This window comes from Elephas maximus, chromosome 7 (assembly GCF_024166365.1).
Source record: "Elephas maximus indicus isolate mEleMax1 chromosome 7, mEleMax1 primary haplotype, whole genome shotgun sequence".
NCBI classification, from domain to species: Eukaryota; Metazoa; Chordata; class Mammalia; order Proboscidea; family Elephantidae; genus Elephas; species Elephas maximus.
In genome coordinates this window covers 45228215-45255326 of record NC_064825.1, presented here as the reverse complement: position 1 = coordinate 45255326, position 27112 = coordinate 45228215, and the positions used below count along the sequence as shown (strand labels likewise).

The 27112-nt window shown below is 38.5% G+C and overlaps 1 protein-coding gene across 1 annotated transcript in view; it reads right to left on the bottom strand.

Annotated features, from left to right (window-relative positions):
* Window positions 1-27112, bottom strand: part of LOC126078966 (glycerophosphodiester phosphodiesterase domain-containing protein 4-like) — an 82637-nt gene that overhangs the window by 767 nt on the left and 54758 nt on the right. Inside the window, exons 10-13 of the mRNA XM_049889826.1 lie at window positions 19086-19307; window positions 18020-18174; window positions 5608-5755; window positions 619-701 (exon numbers count right to left, since the gene is read on the bottom strand). Of these exons, the coding sequence (XP_049745783.1) occupies window positions 619-701; window positions 5608-5755; window positions 18020-18174; window positions 19086-19307 (608 nt within the window). The remainder of the gene's footprint in view (window positions 1-618; window positions 702-5607; window positions 5756-18019; window positions 18175-19085; window positions 19308-27112) is intronic.

Below are 27112 nucleotides of genomic sequence, written 5' to 3'. Positions count from 1 at the left end.
AAGCTACCACTCTCTCCTCAAGCTACTACCCTTCTTCAACCAGGATGTTCTCCCTTTTACCTTGAACTTCCAATCCTGTAGGATTTTCCCTGAAATGTTTCTCAAATGTAATTTTCTTGGACAGATAAAAAGACTATGGCCCAGAAGGGGACGGTTATTTTCCCAGATTCACTCAACAACTAAGGTGTAAAGCCAGCGCTAAAACCCAGGCTTCCCAGTTGGTGAACCTGCTCTTTGCACAGCACCTTGCTATATTCCGTTTCCTGTAACGTGAGAATATGGAGGCACTTGTCCTGGCCAACCTTCAACTCCTGCCCTCTCCCAGAAGCTACATAGTGAACCCTTGGTAGTGTGCACTGGCTAAGCTTCACTGAGAGTCTTCATCCTTAAAATATTTTCTAATGTTGGGAAGAAAGTAGGGGAGTGAGGAGCAGCGGGCAGCATGAGAAGAAACAAGAAATTCAGATTATAACACCATCTTCCTGAGAATTTGCCCAAGTGGGATTACAAAAAGAATGTAACTCTTCCCCCCGCCCCCCCCACCTTAACTTCTGTAAGAACCATTTATCATTTTATTTTGGGAAGTAAATCATTTAAAATATATAAATATACACTTACCAGTGAAAATAAAATATAGCAAAAATTAAAATTGCAGAAATACCATCTATGAGAAGCCATATGAACATATAGTACCTTGGTGTCTGTAAAACATGAAATGAGTAACAGTTAAAGGACTTTGCAGTTGGAAGGGATTTTAGATCACGTGGGCCAAGTCCCTCGCTCTGCTACAAGAGCTAGAAGAGGGACAGAAGGGGGGATAGACCAGGTGGAGGAGCACTGACTGACATGGTGGTCTCAAACACACAGAGTACCTGCTGCTATCCTAAGAACTACCCTTTACACATGCAGGGAGCCCTACTAGGGACAAAATACTTTATACCCTTCATCTCCCTTGACCCTCAAGACAGAGGTCTGAGAAATTCACTGTGTTCACAGTAATTCTTCCTATTATACAGATGTGAAGCTGGGTCCAGAAAAGTCCGATAGGAAGTCTGTTCTGCACCAGGACTACAGCCCAGGCTTCTTTTCTTCTAGTCCTCTATGTTTTCATGGCATGTGTTCCCAAACGTGTCTGTACAAATCCACCTGGGCAGCTTTTAGTAATACAGGTTCCTGGGTCTCACTACAGATGTACGGAATCAGAATCTCTGCATTTTTAACAAGCCTCTCAGATGATGCTGAAGCAACTAGTTTGTGAACCAGCATTTGGGAACCATTGTTCTAAATTATCCTGCTTTAAATAAATATGTTGAAATTACAATACCCCCTTACCTTACATGCCCCTTCTCCATGCTCCTTGCCTGAATCACCCAATTCCTACAGTCCTATCTCTTGGGTCCTCCTATGTGAGTTTCACAATTCCCTAGTTTGATCCTCCCTTCCCAGCTCCAATGTTCCCCCTACTCCAATTTCACTTGATACCACTGTGGCTGGCACATTTTATTATTTCTCAGGTCACTCTCAACCCTGTCTCAAGGTCTTTCCTTGCACTGAATAATAATAACACTAAGGATCGTGATAATAATGATAACAACAAACATTTAATGAGTATTTATTAGGAGCCAGGTAGGTGTTCTAAGAACTTTGAAGGTATTTTCATGTCCTCGCAACAGCCCCATGAGGCAGGTATAGTGGAAGCTCTTAATGAAAAGCCTCTTCTAAACCAAGGCCCTTAATTCCCTCTGGGAAACATACTGACCGACGCCTTGCCCTACTGACTGCTCCAGGACGCCCAGCGGGTGAACAGTATGTTCACCAAGAATCAGTTGCCCTTGTCTCCAAATGGCTTAGTTGGGTCAGTACTACTTGTTACTGTAATTCTGCAATGTAATTAAATATTGCTTAAATCTACAAAATTGGAGTGAAAAAAAGTATGTCACTGTCAAGAAAATTAAGTCAATGCTTTGAAACATTCAGTGAAGACAGAATAGGTCACTATAAAAAATAAACTGCAATTGAATTAGGTGAGGGTGGAATACTGTAAGAGACTGGAGTAGGGGAATTATAAAAAAGTAGATGAATTCCTCCTTCAGATTTGTTTTCTCCTAATGACTTTCTTATTTCACTTTAAAGAAACAAAAATTAGAAATCACAGCTGGTTCGCTGGGTGTTAAAAGAACCAAGAGAACACAGAATTCAATCAGCTGAGGTATCCTCAAAGAAGAGAACTTGGCCCTATACAAAAGGTGAATAAATGAATATTTTAAATTAAATTAAAATGTGTAAGGCATGTGTGTGGTAGACTATTTACAAAAACAACCACACTACTCCTCCCAAGCCTCTCTGCAGGCTTCTTTGCCATGTGGCTTTGCTGCTCCTCACCATCCTGATGTGATGTCTGTTTCTCCCTCACCTTGAATCTGGACTTGGCCATGTGATGTTCTTTGGCCAATCAGGCATTAGGAAACAACACTGGGAGAACCTGGAAAAGTGCCTGGGCATTGAGGCTTGGCCTCCCTTGAGGCTGGGAACCCTTCTGCCACTAGGTGAACACATCCAGGCTAGCCTCCGTGACGGTTTATGACCACATGGAGAGAGACCCAGTCATCCCAGCTGTCCCAACCATCCCGGTAAGGCCCTACACATAGGAGTGAGTTCATCCTAGACCATCTAGCCAGCCATATTGGCTCAGACCAGAGGAACTACTCAGCTGTGATACAGAATTATGAGAAATAATGCCTTTCGTCTTAAGCCACTAAGTTTTGAGGTATTTTTTTTAAAAGCAGTAATAGCATGTGTATCTTTTTTTTTTTTTTTTAATGAATCCCTGCTTCAACTAACTTTTTCAATTAACTGACCAATGATCAGTCCAATTGTGTTGGATCAAAGTACTTCTACTGGAATATTATATCTCCAATTTACAAAACAACACATTGAGGCATGGACAGGTTAATTAAGATTTCCAAGTTGACAATATAAGTAGTGGAGCCAAGATTTGAATCTGCACAATCTGACTCCAGAGCGTGGGATGCTGGCCCCACCTCCCCGAAGCAGTGACACACAGCAGGAGCCTGGAACTGTATATTGGGCCCTTTAAACAAGCCTCGGCCAGGTGTGGAGGGAAGATTTTCCACCTATACCTTTTGATATTTTGAATTTTGAAACACATAAATTTATTACGAATTCAAACATTAAAAAAAAAAAAATGCTTTCAGCAACAGTGGTAGCACTTAAGTAAATGTGTAGCCTCCCAAGGGGACAACTTTGAACAAGACATTACTGATTTGGGGGGATAGGGTTATGGAGGAATGTATTGCTTTCAGAATTATGCATTGTTTTAATGACTGAATTTTATATAATAAACACCCTTACATTTATAATCCATTAAAAAGAACAAAAATGTTAATACCAGAGAACATAAAAAAAGCCCTGACCACAGACCCTGCCTACTGGAGTTGGGCTGAACACACATTTTTGCCTCCAGTCCCTATTTCCTGCCTTGACTGGTCTCTGTCCTGGGCTCACACCCACAACTTACAGTTTACTCAGTACGCAAAATGACAGCACTGTAACTCGTAATATTTCATTTAATCCTGATACAGAAAACCTGAAAGGTGGATTTCCTTGTCCCTGCTTTACAGTAAGTAATAACAGGATGTTAAAGTGGGACTTTTTCTTGCTGTTTCAAGTAAGGCTCCACAGGTCAGGACAGAATGGGGGGCTTAGGAGCCCATGTTCCAAAGTGAGGGTCTAGGTCCTCTCCACATGCCTGTGTGCAATTCCTGTGGAGGATTTCTTAAGAGTTGTCTATGTGTTGTGCTCCCCACCCTACCCATGGTGATAGCGGCAGGTTGCCTTCCTCTCACCTCAGGCCAACTAAGAGGGGCTTCAAGGAGACTGCTTGGAGATCCCCTGGCCTGTGTTTCCTAGAATTTCAGCTTGAAGTAGCTGGGCAAAAAGGGAGAGATGCCTGTACTTTCTTGACTTGGAGGTTGGGGCTGTGATTAAAGGAGTGATGTGACTCCCATAAAGGGAGTTTACAAAAAAAAGGAAAAAACAAAACCAAGCCCATTGCCGTCAAGTCGATTCCAACTCACAGCAACCCTACAGGACTGAGTGGAACGGCCCCATAGTTTCCAAGGAGTGCCTGGTGGATTTGAACCGCTGATCTCTTAGTTAGCAGCCATAGCTCTTAACACACCACCAAACAGAGTTTGGGTACAGTAAACTGCAGAATCCTGGAGGACTGAGAGGGAAGTTATATGGGGGCAGGTAGGTGAGGAAGCTTTTCTTGGGCCAACAAACCTGCCATCCAAGGTTCCCTGAAGGTCATCTCCAGGTACCCATGCAAACCACCAGAGAGAGGAGAGCTCAGAGATTTGACACCTGCCATCACAGGGCCTTTAATGCAGTATGGGCCCTGTGAGACAGTGCTCTGAACCCCTCTCCCTAATCCCCTCTTCTCTAGTCCTGACCCTTGATAGGTTAGAAATGGGGATTAGGGAGGGCAGAAGTAGGGAGACGGAAACCAGAGACCTCTGCCCACTTCAGCGTTCTCTGCCAAAAGCTTTACGTCACTACAGTTTGGAGTTTGGGTTATTACTCTAGAACAGGCACTTTAATTCTGAAATGAGGCTTTTTTGTGACTAAAAGTAAACTTCAAAAAAGTGTCTAAGAGTGGCTAGAAAAGCTATGAGACCTAAGTGATATTTCATTCAGGGGAGGGAAAAGCCTAGCTCACAAAGCAGGTTTTAAATGTCAGTGAGGAAAATTTAAACTGTTTTCTGCTTGTATGCTATTGTGTCCCAACCTGCTCAATCTACTCTCTACCCAAACAAGATAAAAGGACTCTGTAGCAGTGAACTGGTTAGCTGGGGCTCCTTCCACTGACACTTACTGATGGGATTTGGCTGGTATTACAACCCAGGTCCTTCAGGTCCCCAAGCCTCTGGCAATGAGCAATAGCAGGGTTAGAAGGGAAAACTACCCTAGGCAACTAGACACTGGCTCCCTTCTTCAGAAGTGTTTTGTTCAGTGTACACAGTTTTTATACCAATGAAATAGAGTATATACCCAAAAATAGACCCACGCAAATATGCCCAACTGATTTTTGACAGAGGTGCAAAGGCAACTTGTGATAGTTAGGTTTCACTTTTGTTCGTAAACTTGGTTTTCTCCTCATACTCCATGCCATTATTCATTGTTGCCATACCTTTAGGAAAGTAACAAAGCTCTGGAGTCAGATCTCATTCTGAATCCCACATCATGAGACCTTGCACAAGGATCTTAGCGTCTAGGAGCTTCAGTTTCCTCATGGGAATGGTAACAGTAGATAACTCAGAGGGTTATATTTTATAATGCATCCAAAGCATATTTTAAGGATTCAATAAATGGCAATAATCATAATAATACTAATTAATCTCTCCCTGCAAATCACAGAAGGATCTAGGTGAGAGAAGGGAAAATGGTATATCTCCAATATCAAAGAAATCTCTACTCTTAAATAGCTCCCTAGTAGACTGCACAGTGGGAAATGTAGGGTGAGGTGGGAGGACATAGATCCCTATGGTACCAGGCTTGGAAGAACAATATGGGCAACCAGCTCACCATGAAGAAGTGAGGGTGATCAATCTCACTCAGGAGCTTAATGTTGTCTGTGGTGACTGAATGAATTCTGGAGCACCAGGCCAGTGAGAAGAGCCAAGGCTTATTGACGACATATAAGTTGATGGTGATGTTAGCGGCTTTATAATCTCTGAAATAAAAAGAGAACCCACAGGGTATTTAGATCTAGTCTCGCTCTCATCATCTACAAAAGGAAAAGCCACCATGTTATTGAAAGGCTGTTGTCTAAATCACCAGGAGCAGTGGGTCCTGGGATGACTTATGATGGAATATGACAGAATAGGCTCACATTGCAATGGGATAAAGGACTGAATTCAGTGCCTCTGCTCCCTTAGCAGCGTAGTGTGCTGGTAAACTGGATCTCCTAAGGAAAAGGGAAAAAAGAGAGGAGCAGGGGGAGGAGAGGGAGAAGGAGAAAGGAATCCCTTATTTGTAGCATTTGCAAATTTCCATGGTGTAAATACTCCTACACTGGCCAATTTCAGCTACCACTGGTAAAACCAGTTTGCAAAATTCCTGAATATTTAATCACTGGAAAACAGTTTCGTGGTTTCTTAAAAACGTAAGCATAGAGTTGGCATACTCAAAAGAATTTAAAACAGGTATTTAAATCCCACTCCTGGCAATACAAATTTGGAGCCCTGGTGGTACAGTGATTATGAGTTCGGCTGCCAACCAAAAGTTTGGCACTTTGAATCCACCAGCCACTCCTTCGAAACCCTATGGGGCAGTTCTACCCTGTCCTATAAGGTCGCTATGAGTCTGAATTGACTCCACGGCAATGGGTTCGGTTTGGATTTATCCAAACAAAAACCATTTAAAATAGTCAAAAGGTGGAAACAACACACATGTCCATCAATCAATGTATGAATGGATAAAGAATTGTAGTATATCCATACAATGGATGGAGGGATATATTCAGTCAAAAAAGAATGACATAACCCAATCAAAAAGTGGGCAAAGGATATGAACACACATTTCACTAAAGAAGATATTCAGGCAGCCAACAGATACATGAGAAAATGCTCACGATCATTAGCCATTAGAGAAATGCAAATTAAAACTACGATGAGATTCCATCTCACACCAGCAAGGCTGGCATTAATCCAAAAAACACAAAATAATAAATGTTGGAGAGGCTGTGGAGAGATTGGAACTCTTATACACTGCTGGTGGGAATGTAAAATGGTACAACCACTTTGGAAATCTATCTGGCGTTATCTTAAACAGTTAGAAATAGAACTACCATACAACGCAGAAATCCCACTCCTGGGAATATACCCTAGAGATACAAGAGCCTTCATACAAACAGATATATCCACACCCATGTTTATTGCAGCTCTGTTTACAATAGCAAAAAGTTGGAAGCAACCAAGATGTCCATCAAAGGATGAATGGGTAAATAAATTGTGGTATGTTCACACAATGGAATACTACGCATCGATAAAGAACAGTGATGAATCTGTGAAACATTTCATAACATGGAGGAATCTCGAAGGCATTATGCTGAGTGAAATTAGTCAGAGGCAAAAGGACAAATATTGTATAAGACCACTATTATAAGATCTTGAGAAATAGTAAACCTGAGAAGAACACATACTTTTGTGGTTACGAGGGGGGGAGGGAGGGAGGGTGGGAGAGGGTTTTTTATTGATTAATCAGTAGATAAGAAATGCTTTAGGTGAAGGGAAAGACAACACTCAAAACAAGGAAGGTCAGCTCAATTGGACTGGACCAAAAGCAAAGAAGTTTCCAGGATAAAATGAATGCTTCAAAGGTCAGTGGAGCAAGGGTGGGGGTCTGGGGAACATGGTTTGCAGGGACTTCTAAGTCAATTGGCAAAATAATACTATTATGAAATCATTCTGCATCCCACTTTGAAATGTGGCGTCTGGGGTCTTAAATGCTAACAAGCGGCCATCTAAGATGCATCAATTGGTCTCAACCCACCTGGAGCAAAGGAAAATGAAGAACACCAAGGCCACATGACAACTAAGAGCCCAAGAGACAGAAAGGGCCACATGAACCAGAGACCTACATCATCCTGAGACCAGAAGAACTAGTTGGTGCCCGGCCACAATAGATGACTGCCCTGACAGGGAGCACAGCAGAGGACCCCTGAGGGAGCAGGAGATCAGTGGGATACAGACCCCAAATTCTCATAAAAAGACCAAACTTAATGGTCTGACTGAGACTAGAGGAATCCCGGCAGCCATGGTCCCCAGACCTTCTGTTGGCACAGGACAGGAACCATCCCCGAAGAAACTCATCAGACATGAAAGGGACTGGTCAGCGGGTGGGAGAGAGACGCTGATGAACAGTGAGCTAATTATATCAGGTGGACACTTGAGATTGTGTTGGCAACTCTTGTCTGGAGGGGGGATGGGAGGATAGAGAGAGAAGCCGGCAAAATTGTCAAGAAAGGAGAGACTGAAAGGGCTGACTCAAGAAGGGGAGAGCAAGTGGGAGTAGGGAGTGAGATGTATGTAAACTTATATGTGACAGACTGATTGGATTTGTAAACGTTCACTTGAAGCTTAATAAAAGTTACTAAAAAAAAAAAAGAATGACATACTGCCACATGGTACAATGTGCATGAACCTCAAAACACATTATGCTAAGTGAAAGAAGGCAGACACAAAAGACCACATATTGTGTGATTCCATTTATATGAATTACCCAGAATATGTAAATCCATAGAAACAAAGAGCAGATTTGTGGCTGCCAAGCTTTAGGGTGCTAGGAGAATGGGGACTGACTGCTTAATGAGTACAAGGTTTCTGTTTGGGATGATGACCAATGAAAACGCCAAAGCTTGGGTCAGGCACACCTTAGTTCTTAAAGTGACATCTGTGCTCTTTAACACTTTAAACAGGTCTTTTGCAGCAGATTTGGCCAATGCAATGTATCGCTTGATTTCTTGACTACTGCTTCTACGGGCATTGATTATGGATCAAAGTGAAATGAAATCCTTTTCATTTTCTCCGTTTATGATAATGTTGTTTATTGGGCCAGTTGTGAGGATTTTTGTTTTCTTTCTGTTGAGGTATAATCCATACTGAAGGCTGTAGCCTTTGATCTTCATCAGTAAGTGCTTCAGGTAATCTTCACTTTCAGCAAGCAAGGTTGTGTCATCTGCATAACACAGGTTGTTAATGAGTCTTCCTCCAATCCCGATGCCCCCTTCTTCTTCATATAGCCCAGCTTCTCAGGTTATTTGCTCAGCATACAGATTGAATAAGTATGATGAAAGGATACAACCCTGACACACACCTCTCATGACTTTAAACCACACAGTATTCCCTTGTTCTGTTCAAAAGACTGCCTCTTGGTCTACGTACAGGTTCCTCATGAGAATTAATACATTTAGTATATGTTACTAAAATAAATTTAGTAAGGTTGTAAAACAAATTTAATATGCAAAAATAAAATTTATTTGTATACGCTAACAATGAACAAATGGAAAAAGAAATCAAAAACAGTATCATTCACAATAGCATTCAAGATATAAAGTACCTAGAGATAAATTCAATAACTATAAACTTGAGGACATTAAAAAAGCTAAGTGAAATACACAAAAGGACAAATACTGTTTGATTCCACTTATACAAGGTACCTACAAGAGGCAAACTCATAGAGACAGAAAATAGAATAGAGGTTACCAAGGGCTGAGGAGAGGAGAAAAAGGGGAGTTGTTGTTTAATGGGTATATAATTTCTATATGGGATGATGAAAAGATCTGGAAATAGATAGAAGTGATGGTAACACAACATTATGAATGTATGTAACACCACTGAATTGTATAGTCAAAACCTTAAAACAGTAAATTTTATGTTACCACAATAAAAAAGAAAGAAAAAAGAAACAGACCTACACAGATATGGCCAAATTGTTTTTGACAAAGGTGTATAGGCAATTCAATGGAGAAAGCATAGTCTCTTCAGCAAATAGTGTTGAAACAACTGGATATCTATACCCAAGAAAATGAACCTTGACCTAAACTTTCCCCTAGATAAAACTGAGTGAAAATAGATCATACATAAATGTAAAATGTAAAGGTATAATACTTTTAAAATAAAACATAGGAGAAAATCCTTGTGACCTTGAATTAGGCAAAGAGTTCTTAAATATGATACTAAAACCATGATCCACAAAAGGAAAAAACTGATAAATTGCATTTCATAAATTAAAAAAAACATTTCCTCTGCCAAAAACACCAGTGAGAGAATGTAAAGACAAGCTACAGAAAGGGAGAAAATATTTTCAAATCACATACTGAGCAACGAAGTTGTATCCAGCATATATAAAGAGCTCTCAAAACCCAAAGGTGAGAAAATAAACAATCTAATTTTAAAAATAATGGACACTCATTCCTCATAAAAACTCTCAATAGGAATAGAAGGGAAATTCCTCAACATAATAATGGGCATCTATATAAAACCAAGAGCCAACATCATTCTCAATGGAGATACGCTGAAAGCATTCCCCCTGAGAATGGGAACAAGACAAAGATGCCCTTTATCACCACTATTTAATATTGTGCTGGAAGTCCTAGCTAGAGCAGTAAGGAAAGAAAAAGAAATAAACGGCATCTAAATTGAAAAGGAAGAAGTAAAATTATCCTTTTTCGCAGATGGTATGATCCTATACACAGAGAACCCCAAAGAGTCCACAAGAAAACCACTGGAACTAATAGATTCAGAAGAATAGCAGGATACAAGACCAACATACAGAAATCAATTGGATTCCTATACACTAACAAAGTGAATTCTGAAGAGGAAATCAGGAAAACAATACCATTTATAATAGCCCCTAAAAAGATAAAATACTTAGGAACAAATCTAACCAGAGACATAAAAGACCAATACAAAGAAAACTACAAAACACTACTGCAAGAAACCAAAGGAGAACTACATAAATGAACAAAGATACCATGCTCATGGATAGGAAGACTCAACTTTGTAAAAATGTCAATCTTACCCAAAGCAATCTTCAGATATAATGGAAGCCCAATCCAGATACCAACAGCATTCTTTAATGAGATGGAAAAGCTAAGCACCAATTTCACATGGGAAGGAAATAGGCCCCAGATAAGCAAAGCATTACTGAAGAAAAAGAACAAAGTAGGAGGCCTCACACCATCTACTATACGGCCACAGTAGTCAAAACAGCCTGGAACTGGTACAAAGACACACAGACCAATGGAATAGAATCGAGAACCCAGGTGTAAATCCACCCACCTACGGTCAGCTAATCTTTGACAAAGAACCAAAGTCCATTAAGTGGGGAAAAGGCAGTCTTTTTAACAAATGGTGCTGGCAAAACTGGATGTCCATCTGTAAAAAAAATGAAACAGGACCCATACCTCAAATTATACACAAAAACTAACTCAAAATGGATCAAAGACCTACACATAAAACCTAAAATGATAAAGATCATGGAAGAGAAAACAGGGACAGTGCTAAGGATCCTACATGGCATACATATAATAAAAACCATAACTAATGATAAACAAACACCGAAAGAGAATAGATAACTGGGAGCTCATAAAAATTAAGCACTTATGCTCATTAAAAGACTTCACCAAAACAGTAAAAAGAAAACCTACAGAGTGGGAAAAAAACAATTGGCTACGACATACCTGACAAGGGTGTAATCTTTAAAATCTATAGAACACTTCAAAGTCTTAACAACAAAAAGACAGATAGCCCAATTAAAAAATGGGCAAAGCATATGAACAGACACTTCACTAAAGAAAACACTCGGGTGGCTAACAGACACATGAGAAAATGCTCATGTTCATTAGCCATTAGAGAAACATAAATCAAAACTATAATGAGATACCAGTTCATTCCAACATTACTAGCATTAATCAAAAAAACAAAATAACAAATGTTGGAGAAGTTGCAGGGAGATTGGAACGCTTATGCACTGCAGGAGGGAATGTAAAATGGTACAACCGCTATAGAATACCATATGGCGCCTCCTTAAAAAGCTAGAAATAGAAATACTATGTAATCCAGCAACCCTACTCCTAGGAATACATCCTAGAGAAATAAGAGCCTTCGCAGGAACAGACATATGCACACCCATGTTCACTGCAGTATTATTCACAACAGCAAAAAAGATGGAAACACTCTAAGTGTCCTTCAACAGAGACAAGAAGGCAGGACGGGACAGGAAACCTGGATAAATGGACAAGGGGAACACAGGGTGTAAAGGGAAAGCAGAAGCATGCTGACACATTGAGGGGATTCCAACCAATGTAACAAAACAATCTGTATATAAATTTTTGAATGAGAAATAATTTGCACTGTAAACTTTCACCTAAAACAGTAAAATTAAAGAGAGAAAAAATGGTAAAATGGGGGAAAAAAGAAAGATGATAACTTCAACAGACATTTAAGCAATGAGGATATAGAAGGATATAGTTATCCTTAACTTACAAATAAGAAAACTGATATCAGAAAGTTCCCAAAGTCACACAGGAAATGACGGGTAGGACAGGATTTGAAATGGAATCTGTGTTGACTGAGTTGATTCCAACTCATAGCGACCCTATAGGACAGAGTAGAACTGCACCATAGAGTTTCCAAGGAGCACCTGGTGGATTTGAACCGCTGACCTTTTGGTTAGCAGCCACAGCACTTAACCACTCACTACGTCACCAGGGTTTCCATTAATGTAAAAAAAATTTTTTTTTATTAATATAGATAGAATTAATATTAAGATAGCAGATCTCTGATCCATTTTGAGAGAACATTCACATTTGCTGATCCAGCAACTCCAGCCAGAAGGGCCAGCAATGCTCTTTGCCATGATATAAACACAAGGGTACGCTCTTGCACACATCCTGGTAAACAACCAATGGGAACTACAGTCCAAGGTAACATACAGAAGTGAGAGAACTCGAATAAGTCGACCATTACAATGAATTCAATCAAGGTACTTTTAAACTGTACAGCATTTATATACACAGTTATGACCTAAGTTTTGTACACAATAATATTTATAACTTTAAAATGTGTTTGGCATACGTGTGGAATGTATCTAGCACATTTAATATTAACATGGGTAATAATTTAATACATTATTAATATAGCAAAATCCAAAAAATACTGGAAATATTATTTATCTAACACAAAAATGTTTAATTTTGTATCAAGTAAGTTTGTTCTTACTCTCTGTTGTGAGAGACACAGTGCTTGATATTACTCTATGTATGCTAATAAATGAGGTACTTGGCACATTAAGAGGACACAAAATTGAATATATATTTATTATGCAAAATACACTTCTGTTTTGCAACTAGTGTGCCTCTAAATTCACCTTCTAAGAAAGGAACACAGGGAGTTTATCAGAACATTATAATTTTATCAGAATATTTACATATCTCCATGTAAGAAAACTGAACATTTCCTGAAGGAAATAAATTAAATGAATATTTAGATAATAAAAATTATATAAATGTATTTTCCGTTTCCCTTCAGACTGACTTTCTTTTAAGAAATTGATAGATATTGTTATGACTCACAAAACAAGCTTGCTCATTGAGAAGTGGCACTATTATTACATCAATTATGTACATAACTCCAAATATGGGCATTGAACAATCCCACAAATAAATAAAATGTCCCGTGCAAAGCAAACCAAAACGTGTCTTCAGGTTGAGCATACCCTTTATTGGTACGCTCTTTGCGATTGCTAGTGCACCCATTGGGTATTGAAGGTAGTCTAATAACTGTGAAGACGCAGCACCAAAGGACAGAACGTGAGTGTGCAGGCTTTTAAGTACTATTTCAAGACAAAGACACTCATGGAGATCTGCAAGGGGCCTCCAATAAACATCACAGGACAAGCGAATGAAATTATTTCTGACTGCCTTATACTATTTCTTTTGACTGTTTAAGATCTGAAGAACAAAATGACATGTTCCAAATCGATTTTTTTTACTTAATAATTCTAAAATATAAATTTTTGTCTAACATCCAACTTTTAATGTAAATTTTATTTATTCAAATTTATTTGCTATGGTAGAGCCAAATTTAAAAAGTGATATAATTTTTCATCCCTAAAATGAAACAGCAATAACTAAGTGAAGTGCAAAAATGAAAGCTTGCAGAAGATAAAAAGGATTTGTGAATCCTAAAGACAATTACAAAATTAACTTCCTTTTTAAAACATAATGAATTAGAAGAGCCTTTTTCCATTGTATCTCAAATAGCTTTAGTAGTACCCCTAGTGCTGAAATTACTAATAGCCATACAAATATAACAGAATTTATTCCTAATTCTGTACCTATTCCTCGGTGTACTAAAAAAAAAATTAATAATGGTGTAGAAAGTGAAACTATTTTAGAATCTGAAATTGTCACACCAACAGAAATACAAATCCTGTTTTCTGAAATAATTTTCCTTCTAATGATGTAAATTACTGAATCGAAACAGGGCCAAGAGATTGTCAGCATCACGGTGGACCATTTGAAAATTCGTGTTGAAAATTTCTGGAGAGTAAATAAGCAAGGTTCTGTAGCCGGAATATATTTCTACAGTGCAAAGCTAATGGTGAAAATTATAAGAGGGAGTGGCTACTGTATTCTCCATCAGTCAGCTCTGTACGTTGTTTTGTTTGCAAACTATTCACTTCTAAATCATTTAATTCTCGATTTGCTACAGATGTATTTAGCAATTGGCGCAACGTGAATATGTTTGATAAACATGAAAACAGTTCAATTCACAGAGATTATATGTTCTCACACTTAAACTGAAGACATGATTTTGGCTTAACTTACGAACTGAAAACACAAATTAATAAAGAATGTTAGTACCGGAAAGCAATTTTGCAATGCGTTGTTGCTGTCATTATAATAATCACTGAATGTGGACTATCTTTTCAATGAAGAAATGAAGTGTTTAAGTCCCCACAAAGTGGAAATTTTGGGGGTTTACTTGAACTTATTGTCCACTGTGATCCATTTTTAGCAGGTCACATCTTAAAATATGGTAACACAGGAAAGGGCAACCCATCATATATGTCTAAAACAATGTGTGAGTAATCAATAAATGTAATAAGTGATAAAGTTTGATCAACTATTTTCAATGAAATTAGTACAGCTTGATATTTCAGTTTGTCTGTAGATTGCACTCCTGATCTTTCTCATACAGATCACTTGAGTATTGTTTTAAGATACATATCTCCAACAGATGGAAAACCTGTCACACGATTTAGAATATTTACTAGCTTAAATTCATACTGATAAAGAAACTGCAAATCAAGTACTTCACTACTTATGTGAAGTTTCAAAATTAGATTTTTCTACGTGCAGAAGCCAGTCCTATGCCAACGCTGCCAATATGTCAAGGCGTTATAAAGGCATGAAAAAGAGAATTTTAGAACATAATGCATGTGCCATTTTCATACCATGTGCTGCACATTCACTGAAACTTGTAGGACGTAATGAAGTAGATTGTTGTCTGGAAGGAGTTGATTTTTTTTCCCTTTGATCAGTTACTCTACACATATTTTGCCACCTTAATGGAGCCCTGCTGGCGCAGTGGTTAAGAGCCTGGCTGCTAACCAAAAGGTTGGCAGTTTGAATCCACCAGCCACTCCTTGGAAACCCTATGGGGCAGTTCTACTCTGCCCTATAGGATCGCTAGGAGTCAGAATTGACTCAACAGCAATGGGTACTCATGGTATGTTCTTAAAACATATTTAGGCAATGATTATTAAAATGCCTTTCCAACACACAACGGGAAGCACGTGCTGTAACAACAACTGCAATCCTGAAACCCTAATCTTAGATTCTAGATGCCTCAGGAAATATTGCTGAAGAGAAGACACAAAAAGGAGATACCAAAAGAGAAGCTGAAAAATTTGCCAACAAGATGCAAACACGAGAGTATGTATTTAGGCCGGTTATGTGGAATAATATATTGCAGAGTTTTTATCAGATTAAGTCAAGCTCGCCATGATTCAAAAGTAAATTTGAAGACATGCTCAGATCTCTACCAGTCATTAATAGGTATTTACATAATTTAAGAGAAGATTTTGAAAAATTTGAGAACACAACAAAACAAGTACTACCAAATACTGATTTTCAAGGAATTCAGCATCACAGAAGCATTAGAAAGAGACAAGTAAATGACAGAAGTACTCCAGAAATACTGAGTGCCAGAGATCAATTTCATGTAAGCACACACTACACCGTCATTGACACATTTGAATCTTGCATGAAAAGAAGGGCAAAAGTATATGCAGTTCTTTCACATAAATTTTCCTTCTTAAAGAATGTGGACATATGTAATGAAGAATGCATAATGGCATCCAAGAAATTAGTGCAGGCTTTAAAAAAAATTTTTTTTTTTTATCCCAATGACTTAAATACAAAGCTTTATGGAGAAGTGTGACAATTTTGTTCTTAAATGAGACCTAAGTTTAGAGATTAGGTAAAGACAAATTTTACTCATGTAGGCATGTATGATTCCATAATAGAAGATAAAATACAATGCATATTTACCAATGTTGAAATTGGATTATGCATATTCTTAAGCTTAATGATCACAAATTGCACAACACAAAACTCATTTTCATCCTTCAAGAGACTCAAAAACTCTCAGCATACAACAATGATTCAAGAAAGACTCAATTCGTTATCCTTATTATGCAGGGAAGTAGATATTTTTCAGCAGTTTAATTCTGATGAAATCGTTGAAGAATTTGTAAGAGCAAAGAACAGAAAAAATGTTTTTAGTTATAACAGAGATGAAAGATCTATCTAAAAAAAAAAATCATTTGTTGTAATATGTTTTCTGATCATTAAATTTTCTTTTATGACATTTTTCATTTGTAATTATAGAATTTATTATGAAACAAGCATCAAAACTGAAGTATGAGGCCGTTTAAAACAAAATTGGTGAAAGTCAACTTTTCGTTGTGGGAGGTCAACAGAATTTTACATTGAAACAACTAAGTTCACTGACTCATTTTCTTTGTTATAGAATTTCTTTTCATAGAAAATGTGGTATATAGTGTCATGGATTGAACTGTGTCCCTCCAAAATATCTGTTAACTTGGCTAGGTCATGATTCTCTTGTATGATTATGTGATTGCCTGCCATTTTATCATCCGATGTGATTTCCCTACGTGTTGTAAATCCCACCACTGTGATGTAACAAGATGGATTAGCAGCAGTTATATTGATGAGGTCTACAAGATTAGGTAGTGTCTTAAGCCAATCTCTTTGAGATATAAAAGAGAAGCGAGCAGAGAGACATGGGGACCTCATACCACCAAGAAAGGAGTGCCAGGAGCACAACACGTCCTTTGATCCTCAGGTTCCTGTTCGGAGATGCTCCCAGACCAACGGAAGACTGATCCTCCAGAGGTGACAGAGAGAGAAGGCCTTCCCAAGGAGACAGCACTCTAAATTTGGATTTCTAGCCTACTGGACTGTGAGAGAATAAACTTCTCTTTCTTAAAGTCATCCACTTGTGGTATTTGTGTTACAGCAGCACTAGATGACTAAGACATGTAGAAAAAATATTAGTACCCTGTACCCAATAAAAAATTTATAATCTATTTCATCTCATTCCACTAAAATGGTATACACCACTTTTGCATTCAATCGCTAATATTATAGTCACATTTTAAAAGAAGTTACATCATAGATAGCTAAGACACACATATATATGTATACGTATATATATAACTCACATATCCCGTTTGAATGTGTGAGTGAGCAGAGTAGAAGACACCACAGAGTATTGGTCCTTAGGGCCCTCGCATGCCTTAATCTGGTCCTGTTTTTAATTCTGAAAATTTTTCTCCAACTGAGTATTCATGAAAGTGGTGGTTAATAATTTTAGATCCTTCTCATGCTTGGCTGCTTGAAACTTAAAACTTTTTTTTTTTTAAAGAATGATTTAGTAATATTTTTAATTATGCCTACTAGAAATCTGACTATCTGGATCATGAAGCTATATATGAGATACTGCAATTGATCTGGCAATGGCAGGAAGAAATAAAAAACTTTTTAAATTCTGACTTTTCCATGTCTAACTTAATAAAATCAGAAATGCAAAGTATGCAAAAGAGTGTGCCAAATGATGAGGGATTAGGACACACAAAAAAGAAGGGGTTTAAGACTATGTTCCAGGGACATAGTCCATACTTTATGTATCATTTGTAGGTAGAGGGAGGGAAGAGAAGAGATGGAAAAAGGCTGAAAAAGTGGAAGAAGGGTCGGGTAGGAAGGAGGAAGTAGGTGATTCCAAGAAGACGACTGCACATAGCAATCCTGAGATGGAGAGGGGAAACTAAGTAGCTTAGTTGGAATGTGGATTTTCTGCAAGTAAGGCAACTCATGCTAAGAGTGGTACAGTCAATCACTTACCTCAAGCCACTGTAGAACAACTCCTTGTAGTCAACATTTATTATTCTTATGTTTTCCTTTGAAAGTTGGTCAAGGGGGTATAACCGGCCCACTTGCTGAAAACCAGGAGCCATATACCTGACGTAGTCCCTGTCAAAATTTGGCAACCAAAAAATCTGTAAAGAAAAACAGTAAATCCTTCAGTGGATAATCATCTGTCTCGGTACAAACAGCTCCACGTAGAATAGAGGGAGCACCATTTTAGTACTGGTTAACAGTCTATGGGAAATATAGAGAGTGATTCTGGCCCTTGTGAAAAGGACCAGCCTGGCCTAATACAGACAGTCTGATGGGGCCTTCCCCAGAGTTATTTTGGAGCTGAGTTTTCTCAAGACCTCTCGTCCACCAGTTAACATCACAGACCAAGGGTCCACTATATACATAAAGTCTCATACTAGGCAAACTGTATGATGAGTGGGTAGATGAGGATGAAAGGCAGGAATCATAAACATATCCCCTGGATGATGCTGCTGAAAACAATCCTTGAGAGGAGTCATTTCCTGCCAACAGGGAAAGCTATTATGATTCATCTGTGAAAATAGTTCCATTTGCAAAAAAATTCATATTTATTTCACTCCTAATACTCTCCCATATGATTCTGTGAATTAGCTGCCCAAATGTAGAGAGTTGCTTCTGAGAAATATGATGAATGAGTCTCTGCTCAAATATGAAGCAGGTACCCTTTCTACATTATTCATCAAAGCCAATTTATCAAAGCCTTAATGTTACCCAAGCTCTTTCTAATAGATCTATGTTAGTGATGGTTCAGGTCACATCACATGGTCATTATAAACATTCCTCTTTGACAGGGTGCTGATATTTCATCTGGTTTGGAATAGCAAATGGCCTGCTTGCTATTTAACTGGGTCATCCTCAAATTGTTACCTGTAACTGTATTAGCAACCATCTGCAAAATTACTTAAGAATCCCATGGAGGAGCCACACAGCTGATCACGTCCAACTGCTATACTCCTGGGACATGCTATCCACCTCCCAGTCTCTACTATAAACACTGAGATAGACGTACCAGATGTGGCTCAATTTTAGAGTCAAGGATCACGCTTACTACCAGTCGGACAAATGTATTTCTGTGAGGATGTTTTGGTGGAGGGGTTGTAAGATCAAATATCACGTATTTTTTTTCCTTCTGTGCGAGATCCAATAAATCACGTAATTTGGGGATTTTCTGATTTCTTGCTTTGTCATTATCAGCCTCTGATAGGGGTTCCATACGATAAAATGGTTTGTCCTAAAAATATACAAATACATCAGAAAATACATTGGCTCCCATCAAAAGCATTTCCTGGTTCTCTTGCTATGTAGTCCCAAACTCAGCCCTACCTCCATCTTCCTCCATTACCATTCAACCTACCAGGCCCTCTGAAACACTGGTTCTGAGATCAGAGTTGACAAGAAGAAAAGTAAAATGTAATCTTCATAGGTGATTCTGGTGTTTGCAATGGTTTCTTTTATATCTAAGAGCATGTTGTATTTGCACTAAGGGTCATTTATGTTCTAGTTCTGTCCTTTCTTTTCAGGCTTTTCTTCCATAACTCAAGGTAATATATCCCTTTTCAATTTCACTAGATTCCCACATATGTTCTCACTGTTCTAGTTTTGAGTAACGGAAAGACAATAGGCTTTGGCCTCATATTTAATTGGCTATAATCTCACCTCTACCACACACTTGTCTTCCTTGCTACATCTTCCTGTTAAAATCCTACCCCCAACATACAAAGCCATGTTCAAATGCTACCTTCTTCACGAAGTCTTCCTTAAATATTCCTGAACTAAAAATGAATATCAATGGTGTTAAACCTCTATAGTCTGTTTTTATGCCTGTTTAATTATATGCCTCATTCTGCTTTCTATAGTTATTCGTACATGTCTTAGATAGACCAAGGTTCAAATCCTGGCTAAACACACTTCTTACTGCGTAACATTGCTAAAATCATTTAAATTCTCAAAGTCTTAATTGCCCAAAGTATAAATTACAAGAGTGCAGGGGTAATCCATGTATTATTAGGATTATTTTGAAGATTACATATGATAAAATATTTACAGGGTCTAGGAGCATATCTGCTACACAGAAGGTATACAGATCACATTAGTTCCCTTATTTTGTACTGTTTCTACTGGAGTATAGCTCCCTCGTGGCAGCAACTTCTTCTTATTTTCTATACAATGCACAATATCTTACACATAAACAAACAAAAAAAAACCCCACACCCATTGCCGTGGAGTCAATTCAGACTCATAGCCACTTTATTGGACAGAACAGAACTGCCAATAGGGCTTCCAAGGAGTGGCTGGTGGATTTGAACTGCCAACATTTTGGTTAGCAGCATAGCTCTTAACCATTGTGCCACCAGGGCTCCATCTTACACATAACCCAGTGCTCTTGAGTCACAGCAGGCCATAAATATATTTGCTGTATTAAATTCAATCGAGTGACATCAGCAAGACGGCAGACTAACCAACTCTACGCTCCCACATCAGCCTCCCCACAGAAACATCCAAAATAAGCAGAAACTATCAAGACCAACTTTGTCAGAACTCTGGGAAATAGTCAAAGGTTTACAACAGTCAAGTGAATGTTGAATCAAGAAAAATGCAACTTCATAATGGTAGGAGAGCTTTGTGCCATGGCTCTTTACTTGCTCGTGCTCCAATCCCTCCCTGGCTCAGCAGCTGGCTTGACGGAAGCAGCCTCTGTTCCTAGCATGGGACTCTGGATCCTCGGTTTTAGAGTAAGAAGAGAAAACCTTATTAACAAGTTACTGAGTTTCTCTGTTCTAATCTGTCAGGTGGCTACCTAAATGACTGAAGCAAGGCACTTGTCTCTGGTTCACCTATCTCAGAACTCATGCAGAGTGGAAAATGTCAGGCATTGCTCAAACACTGTAAGGTGAACAATCAACCTGTAGCTGTCTGGTGCAAAAGAGTGTGATTAACATATACAGCAGACGGCCTAAGGACTAGAAAGCAAGGCTAAAGAAGTTTCTTAAAAAAAAATTAGGACATTCAAAAGCACCCATGGAAGAGGGGGTGGGGAATTTAGAAAGCTACATGAATGCCCAGGGCAAGACACATGCTCATAGAAGACCTGAGAAAACCGTAAACTTTCACACTGGGTTGATTGCTAAACTCAATGTAGGCCTTGCTAAGTATTGAAGGAATGTCCCAACACAGAGCCAGTCTGCAAAGACAGGAAGTGGTGATTTTATTCTGTTGTTGCTTTTGTTTTGGGGTTTCTTCTTCTTTTTTTTACTTCTGGAATTCAAAGAAATCTCTGTCAAAACACCAACTGAATATGAGCTAAAGAAACAGACTTCAGTGACCACACACATTAGGGAACACACTTTTTGCAAAAATAGTTTGGACAGATCACTAAACCAATGGGTCATTACAGTCTGCAACACTAAGAAAAAGCAGAACATCATGAAGAAGTGAGATAATCTGATTTCTAGAGTTACTATGTTATAATATTCAAGTGTCCCATTTTCAACATAAAATCACACACATACAGAGAAACATGAAAGTTTAATTCATTCAAAAGAACAACAACACAATGACAGAAACCATCTCCCAAGGAACCCCAGATACTGGACTTACTAGACAAGGACTTTAAAACACTGTCTTAAGTAAGTATGCTAAAAGAGCTAAATGAAAACATAAACAAAGAACTAAAGGAAATAAGGTAAGTGATGTAAGAACAAAATGAGAATATTTATAAAGAGGCAGAAATGACAAAAAAAAAAACAAAACAGAAATTCTGTAGCTCAGAAATATAATAACTGAAGTGAAAAATTCACTGGCATTCTTCAACAGCAGATTTGAATTGGCAAAAGAGAAAAGCAGCAAACTTGAAGATAAGAAATTTGAAATTACCAAGTCTTAGGAGAAAAAAAAAGAGTGAAGAAAAGTGAACAGAGAATAAGGGGCTTGTAGGACACTATCAAGGTGACTAACATATGCATCCTGGGAGTCTTGGAAGGTGAAGAGAAAGAGGAAAGGGCAGAAAGAATACTTGAAGAAATAATAGCCAGAAACGGGTGAAATTTGATGAAAGGCATGAAAGTTGAGGAGTCGGACTAAGTGGCAAGGGGAGGAACAGACAGTTCAGAAGCACCAAAGAAGTGCCAGTCTTGAGCTAGCAGGCACCCTGTGGGCTGGGTTGGCTGGCGCACATGGGCTGAGGTGGGCAGTGGCTCTCAGGAAGCATTTCACCACATCCAGAGAGACTGGGCAGAGGCATAAGCCTTGGAAGCCGGGGTAAGTGGCATTGGATCTGCAAAAGTTAAGTGCAAGCATCTAACCTACCGCATGGGATCAAAATAACCCCTCCCCCTCCCCAGCTCTGCTCCAATATCAGACTGGCAGTACTCAACAACTGCCACATTGAATAAGCCAGAAATAGGGGCTATTGCACCCAAACCAGTCTAGAGGCTTTAGAAAAAAAAAAAAAACCCACCAAGTCCCCTAAGCCAGGAACTCAGTCTCCAGCTTCAAAAAATCACTATGCCCCCTACACCAGGAACTCAAGGAAGGCACTGTCCTTTTGCCTAGGCACTGGCATAAGGGGTCCATGGACTTGGAATGCCCTTCACTCCTGCCTAGACCTGTGTGGGCCAGTTCAACAGTGGAGGTCTTCACTACCATAAAGCAACTGGGTACACACCTGAAGCCTATTTTCAACTGCAGCATCCAAGGGGGAGCTGCAGATTTATGACATTTGACACTACCCTGCCTATTAAGTAGGGTCCTCACCTACCCACATCAGGGGCCTGAGGACTGCAGGTTCCATCCATTCCACCTAGCCACTCATGCCAGGGGTCCAAGTGGTACCTCCCAGTCCTTAACAGCCAACAGCATTGGGTGCCCAAAGTCTGGCTGCAAAACCTATGCACCTATGTGCTCTAGGGGAGAAGGACATACCTCCCACCTAGGCACTTGGACAGCCATGAGCCCCCTACCTTGCTCATCACATAGCCCCACAGAGGCAGATATCTGTGCCTGCTCCAATCACCCCTACATAACCCTGCCCGTTTAGGGCTGTAGGTAAGAGTCTGTACCACATACTCAGTGACCAACGACCTGGACATCCGAGCCAAATCTGCACAAGAAATGTAAACAGACTCCTGGGCTCACACACCTAGTAGTAGCTCAAACCACCTGGTGACACGATGTGAAAGCTTCAAAGATGCCAATAACCAAAGTAACTCATATGCCCACCCTATCTGGGCATATCAAAACAAAACAAAAAGCTATGAGATAGTAAGCAAAAATACAATAAATATAACTACTGATGGCTCAGAGATAACACTCAATATCAAATCTCATAACCAAGCAGGACAAGATGGCTCCAACAAGTGACCAAAACGAAGAACCAGAAAACCTTCCAGAGGAAGATGTCTTGGAATTACCAAAGTTGGAATTCAAAATATTAATATACAGAGCTCTTCAAGAGATCAGGAAGGAGGTCAGGCAAAACTCAGACCAAGCTAAGGAACACATAGACAAAGCAGTAGACGAATTCAGGAAAGCAACACAAGAACAGAATGACAAATTTAACAGGCAGCTAGAAACCACAGGCGGACAGCAACTAAAATCCAAAAGTTTAACAATAAAATTTCAGAACTGGACAACTCAATAGAAAGTCATAAAAGCATAACTGAGGCAATGGAAACCAGAATCAGTGAAACTGAAGATAGAGCCCTTGATACCAATTTTTTTAAGGAAAAAATCAGATAAAAGAATTTTTTTTAAATGAAGAAATTCTGAGACCTATGTGGGACATTTCAAGAGGAAAAACCTACTAGCTATTGGAGTACCAGAATGATGGGGGGTGGGGTGGGGGGAACAGAAAATACAAAGAGAATTGTTGAAGTTTTGCTGGCAGAAAAATTTCCTGATATCGTGAAAGACAAGAAGATATCTATCCAAGAACCTCATTGAACCCCACAAAGGGTAGATCCCAAAAGAGTCACCAAGACATATCATAATCAAACTTGCCAAAACCAGAGATAAAGAAAATTAACAGCGGTTAGGGATAAATGAAAAGTCACCTACAAAGCAGAATCAATAAGACTAAGCTCTAACTGCTCAGCAGAAACCAGGCAGGCAAGAAGGCATGGAATGGCATATATAAAGCCTTGAAAGAAAAAAACTGTTAGCCAAGAATTATATATCCAGAAAACTGTCTCTCAAATATGATGGTGAAATTAGGGCATTTCCAGATGAACAGAAATTGATGGAATTTGTAAAAACCAAATCAAAATTACAAGAAATATTAAAGGGAGTCCTTTCGCTAGAGAACCAGTATCAGACAACAACCCAAGACTAGAACACAGGATGGAATAACCACATATCAGCCTATGGGGAAGTCACAAAAATAAGTCAAAGCTAAAAGACTGAAAATAGGGCAACAGAGACATGAATATGTAAACGACGACAAAATCAAAACAAAAAAGAGGGACTAAATAATGTAGTCAAAGAACTTTCATATGGAGAGGAAGTTAAGGCAATATCAAGAAATAAAAAATTGGTTTAAGCTTATAAAGATACAGGTAAATTTTAAGGTAACCACAAAGGAAGCTAACAAACCTACCCATCAAAATAAAAAAGAAAAACATAAAGACTCAACAAACACACACAAAAAAAATAATAATGAAAAAGATGAAAAGAAAATACATAAAGAAATATGACTCAGCACAGAAAATTAAGTGGAACAAACAAACCGTCAACACCATATATGCAAAAAAAATACATCAAAATGACAGCACTGAACTCATACCTATCAATAGATACGCTGAACATAAATGGACTAAATGCACCAATAAAGAGACAGAGAGTGGCGAAATGGATAAAAAAGAAAAAAATCCATCTATATGCCACCTAAAAGAGATTCAAAGACACAAACCTTAGATTTAGATCCAAAGACACAAACAAACTAAAACTCAAAGGCTGGGAAAAAATATATCAAACAAACAACAACCAGAAAAGAGTAGGAGTGGCAATATTAATCTCTGACAAAACAGACTTTAAAGCAAAATCCACTACACATGACAAGAAAGGATACTATGTAATGATTAAAGGGTCAGTACACCCGGAGGACATAACCATAATAAATATATACGCACAAATGACAGGGCTCCAAAATACATAAAACAAACTCTAACAGCATTGAAAAGAGAAATAGCTTCACAATGACAGCAGGAGACTTCAACACACCACTTTCAGTGAAGGACAGAACATTTAGAAAGAAACTCAACAAAGATACAGAAGATCTAAATGCTATAGTCAATCAACTTGAGTTTATAGACATACACAGAACACTCTATACAACAGCAGCCAAGTATGCATTCTTTTCTAATGCACGTGGAACATTCTCCAGATTAGACCACATGTTAGGCCACAAACCATGATTTAAGAGAATCTAAAACATTGAAATATTACATGGCATCTTTTCTGACCATAAAGCCATAAAAGTAGAAAACAACAACAGAAACATCAAGGAAACAAAAATTCAAATACATGGAAACTGAACAATACCCTGCTCAAAAACTGCTGGGTTATAGAAGAGATCAAGGATGGAGTAAAGAAATTCATAGAATCAAACGGGAATAAAAACACATCTTACCAAAACCTTTGAGACAGAGCAAAAGCAATGCTCAGAGGTCAATTTATAGCAATAAATTGCACACATCCAAAAAGAAGAAAAGACCATAATCAACATATTAATCCTACATCTTGAACAAATAGAAAGAGAGCAGCAAAAGAAGCCCTCAGGCACCAGAAGAAAGGAAATAATAAAGATAAGGGTAGAAATAAATGAAATAGAAAACAACTGAAAGAGTCAACAAGACCAAAAGTTGGTCCTTTGAATAGACCAACAAAATCCACAAACCACTGGCCAAACTGACAAAAGAAAAACAGGAGAGGAAGCAAACAACTTGAATAAGAAATAAGATGGGGGATATCACAACTGACTCAACTGAAATTAAAAGGATCATAACACAATACTATGAAAAACTGTACAAATTTGAAAACCTAGAGGAAATGAACAAATTTCTAGAAACATACTATCTACCTAAACTAACAAACTGAGGTAGAAAAGCTAAATAAATTCATTACAAAAGAAGAGACTGAAGAGGTAATTTGAAAAAACTCCCATCAACACCAACAACAAAAAAAGCCCCGGCCCAGAGGGCTTCTCTGGAGAATTTACCAAACTTACAGAGAACAGTTAACACCACTACTACGAAAGGTATTTCAGAGCATGAAAAAGGAAGAAATACTCCTGAACTCATTCTATGAAGCTGGTGTAACCCTGATACCAAAGCCAGGTAAAGACACCACAAAAAAAGAAAATTACAGCCCAATATCCCTCGTGAACATAGATGCAAAAATCCTCACCAAAAATCTAGCCAATAGAATTCAACAGCATATGAAAAAAAAATAATAATAATTCATCATGACCAAGTGGGATTCATACAAGGTATGCAGGAATGGTTCAACATTAGAAAAACAATCAATGTAATCCACCACATAAGTAAAACAAAACTTAAGAACCACATGATCTTATCAACTGATGCGGAAAAGGCATTTAACAAAGTTCAACACCCATTCATGATAAAAACGCTCAGCAAATTAGGAATAGAAGGGAAATTCTTCTACATAATAAAGGGCATTTATACAAAGCCTAAGTCAACATCATTCTAAAGGGAGACAGACTGAAAGCATTCCCCTTGAGAACGGAAACCAGACAAGGGTGCCCTTTTTCACCACTCTTATTCAACCATGGTGTCGGAGGTCCTAGCCAGAGCAATAATAAGGCAAGAAAAGAAATAAAGGCATCCATATTGATTAGGGAGAAGTAAAAGTGTCCCTATTTTCAGATGATATGACCCAAAGAATCCATAAGTAAACTACTGGCACTAATACAAGATTTCAGCAAATTACCAGGATAAAGATAAACATACAAAAATCAGTTGGATTCCTCTAAACCAACAAAGAGAACTTTGAAAAGGAAATTAGCAAATCAATACCACT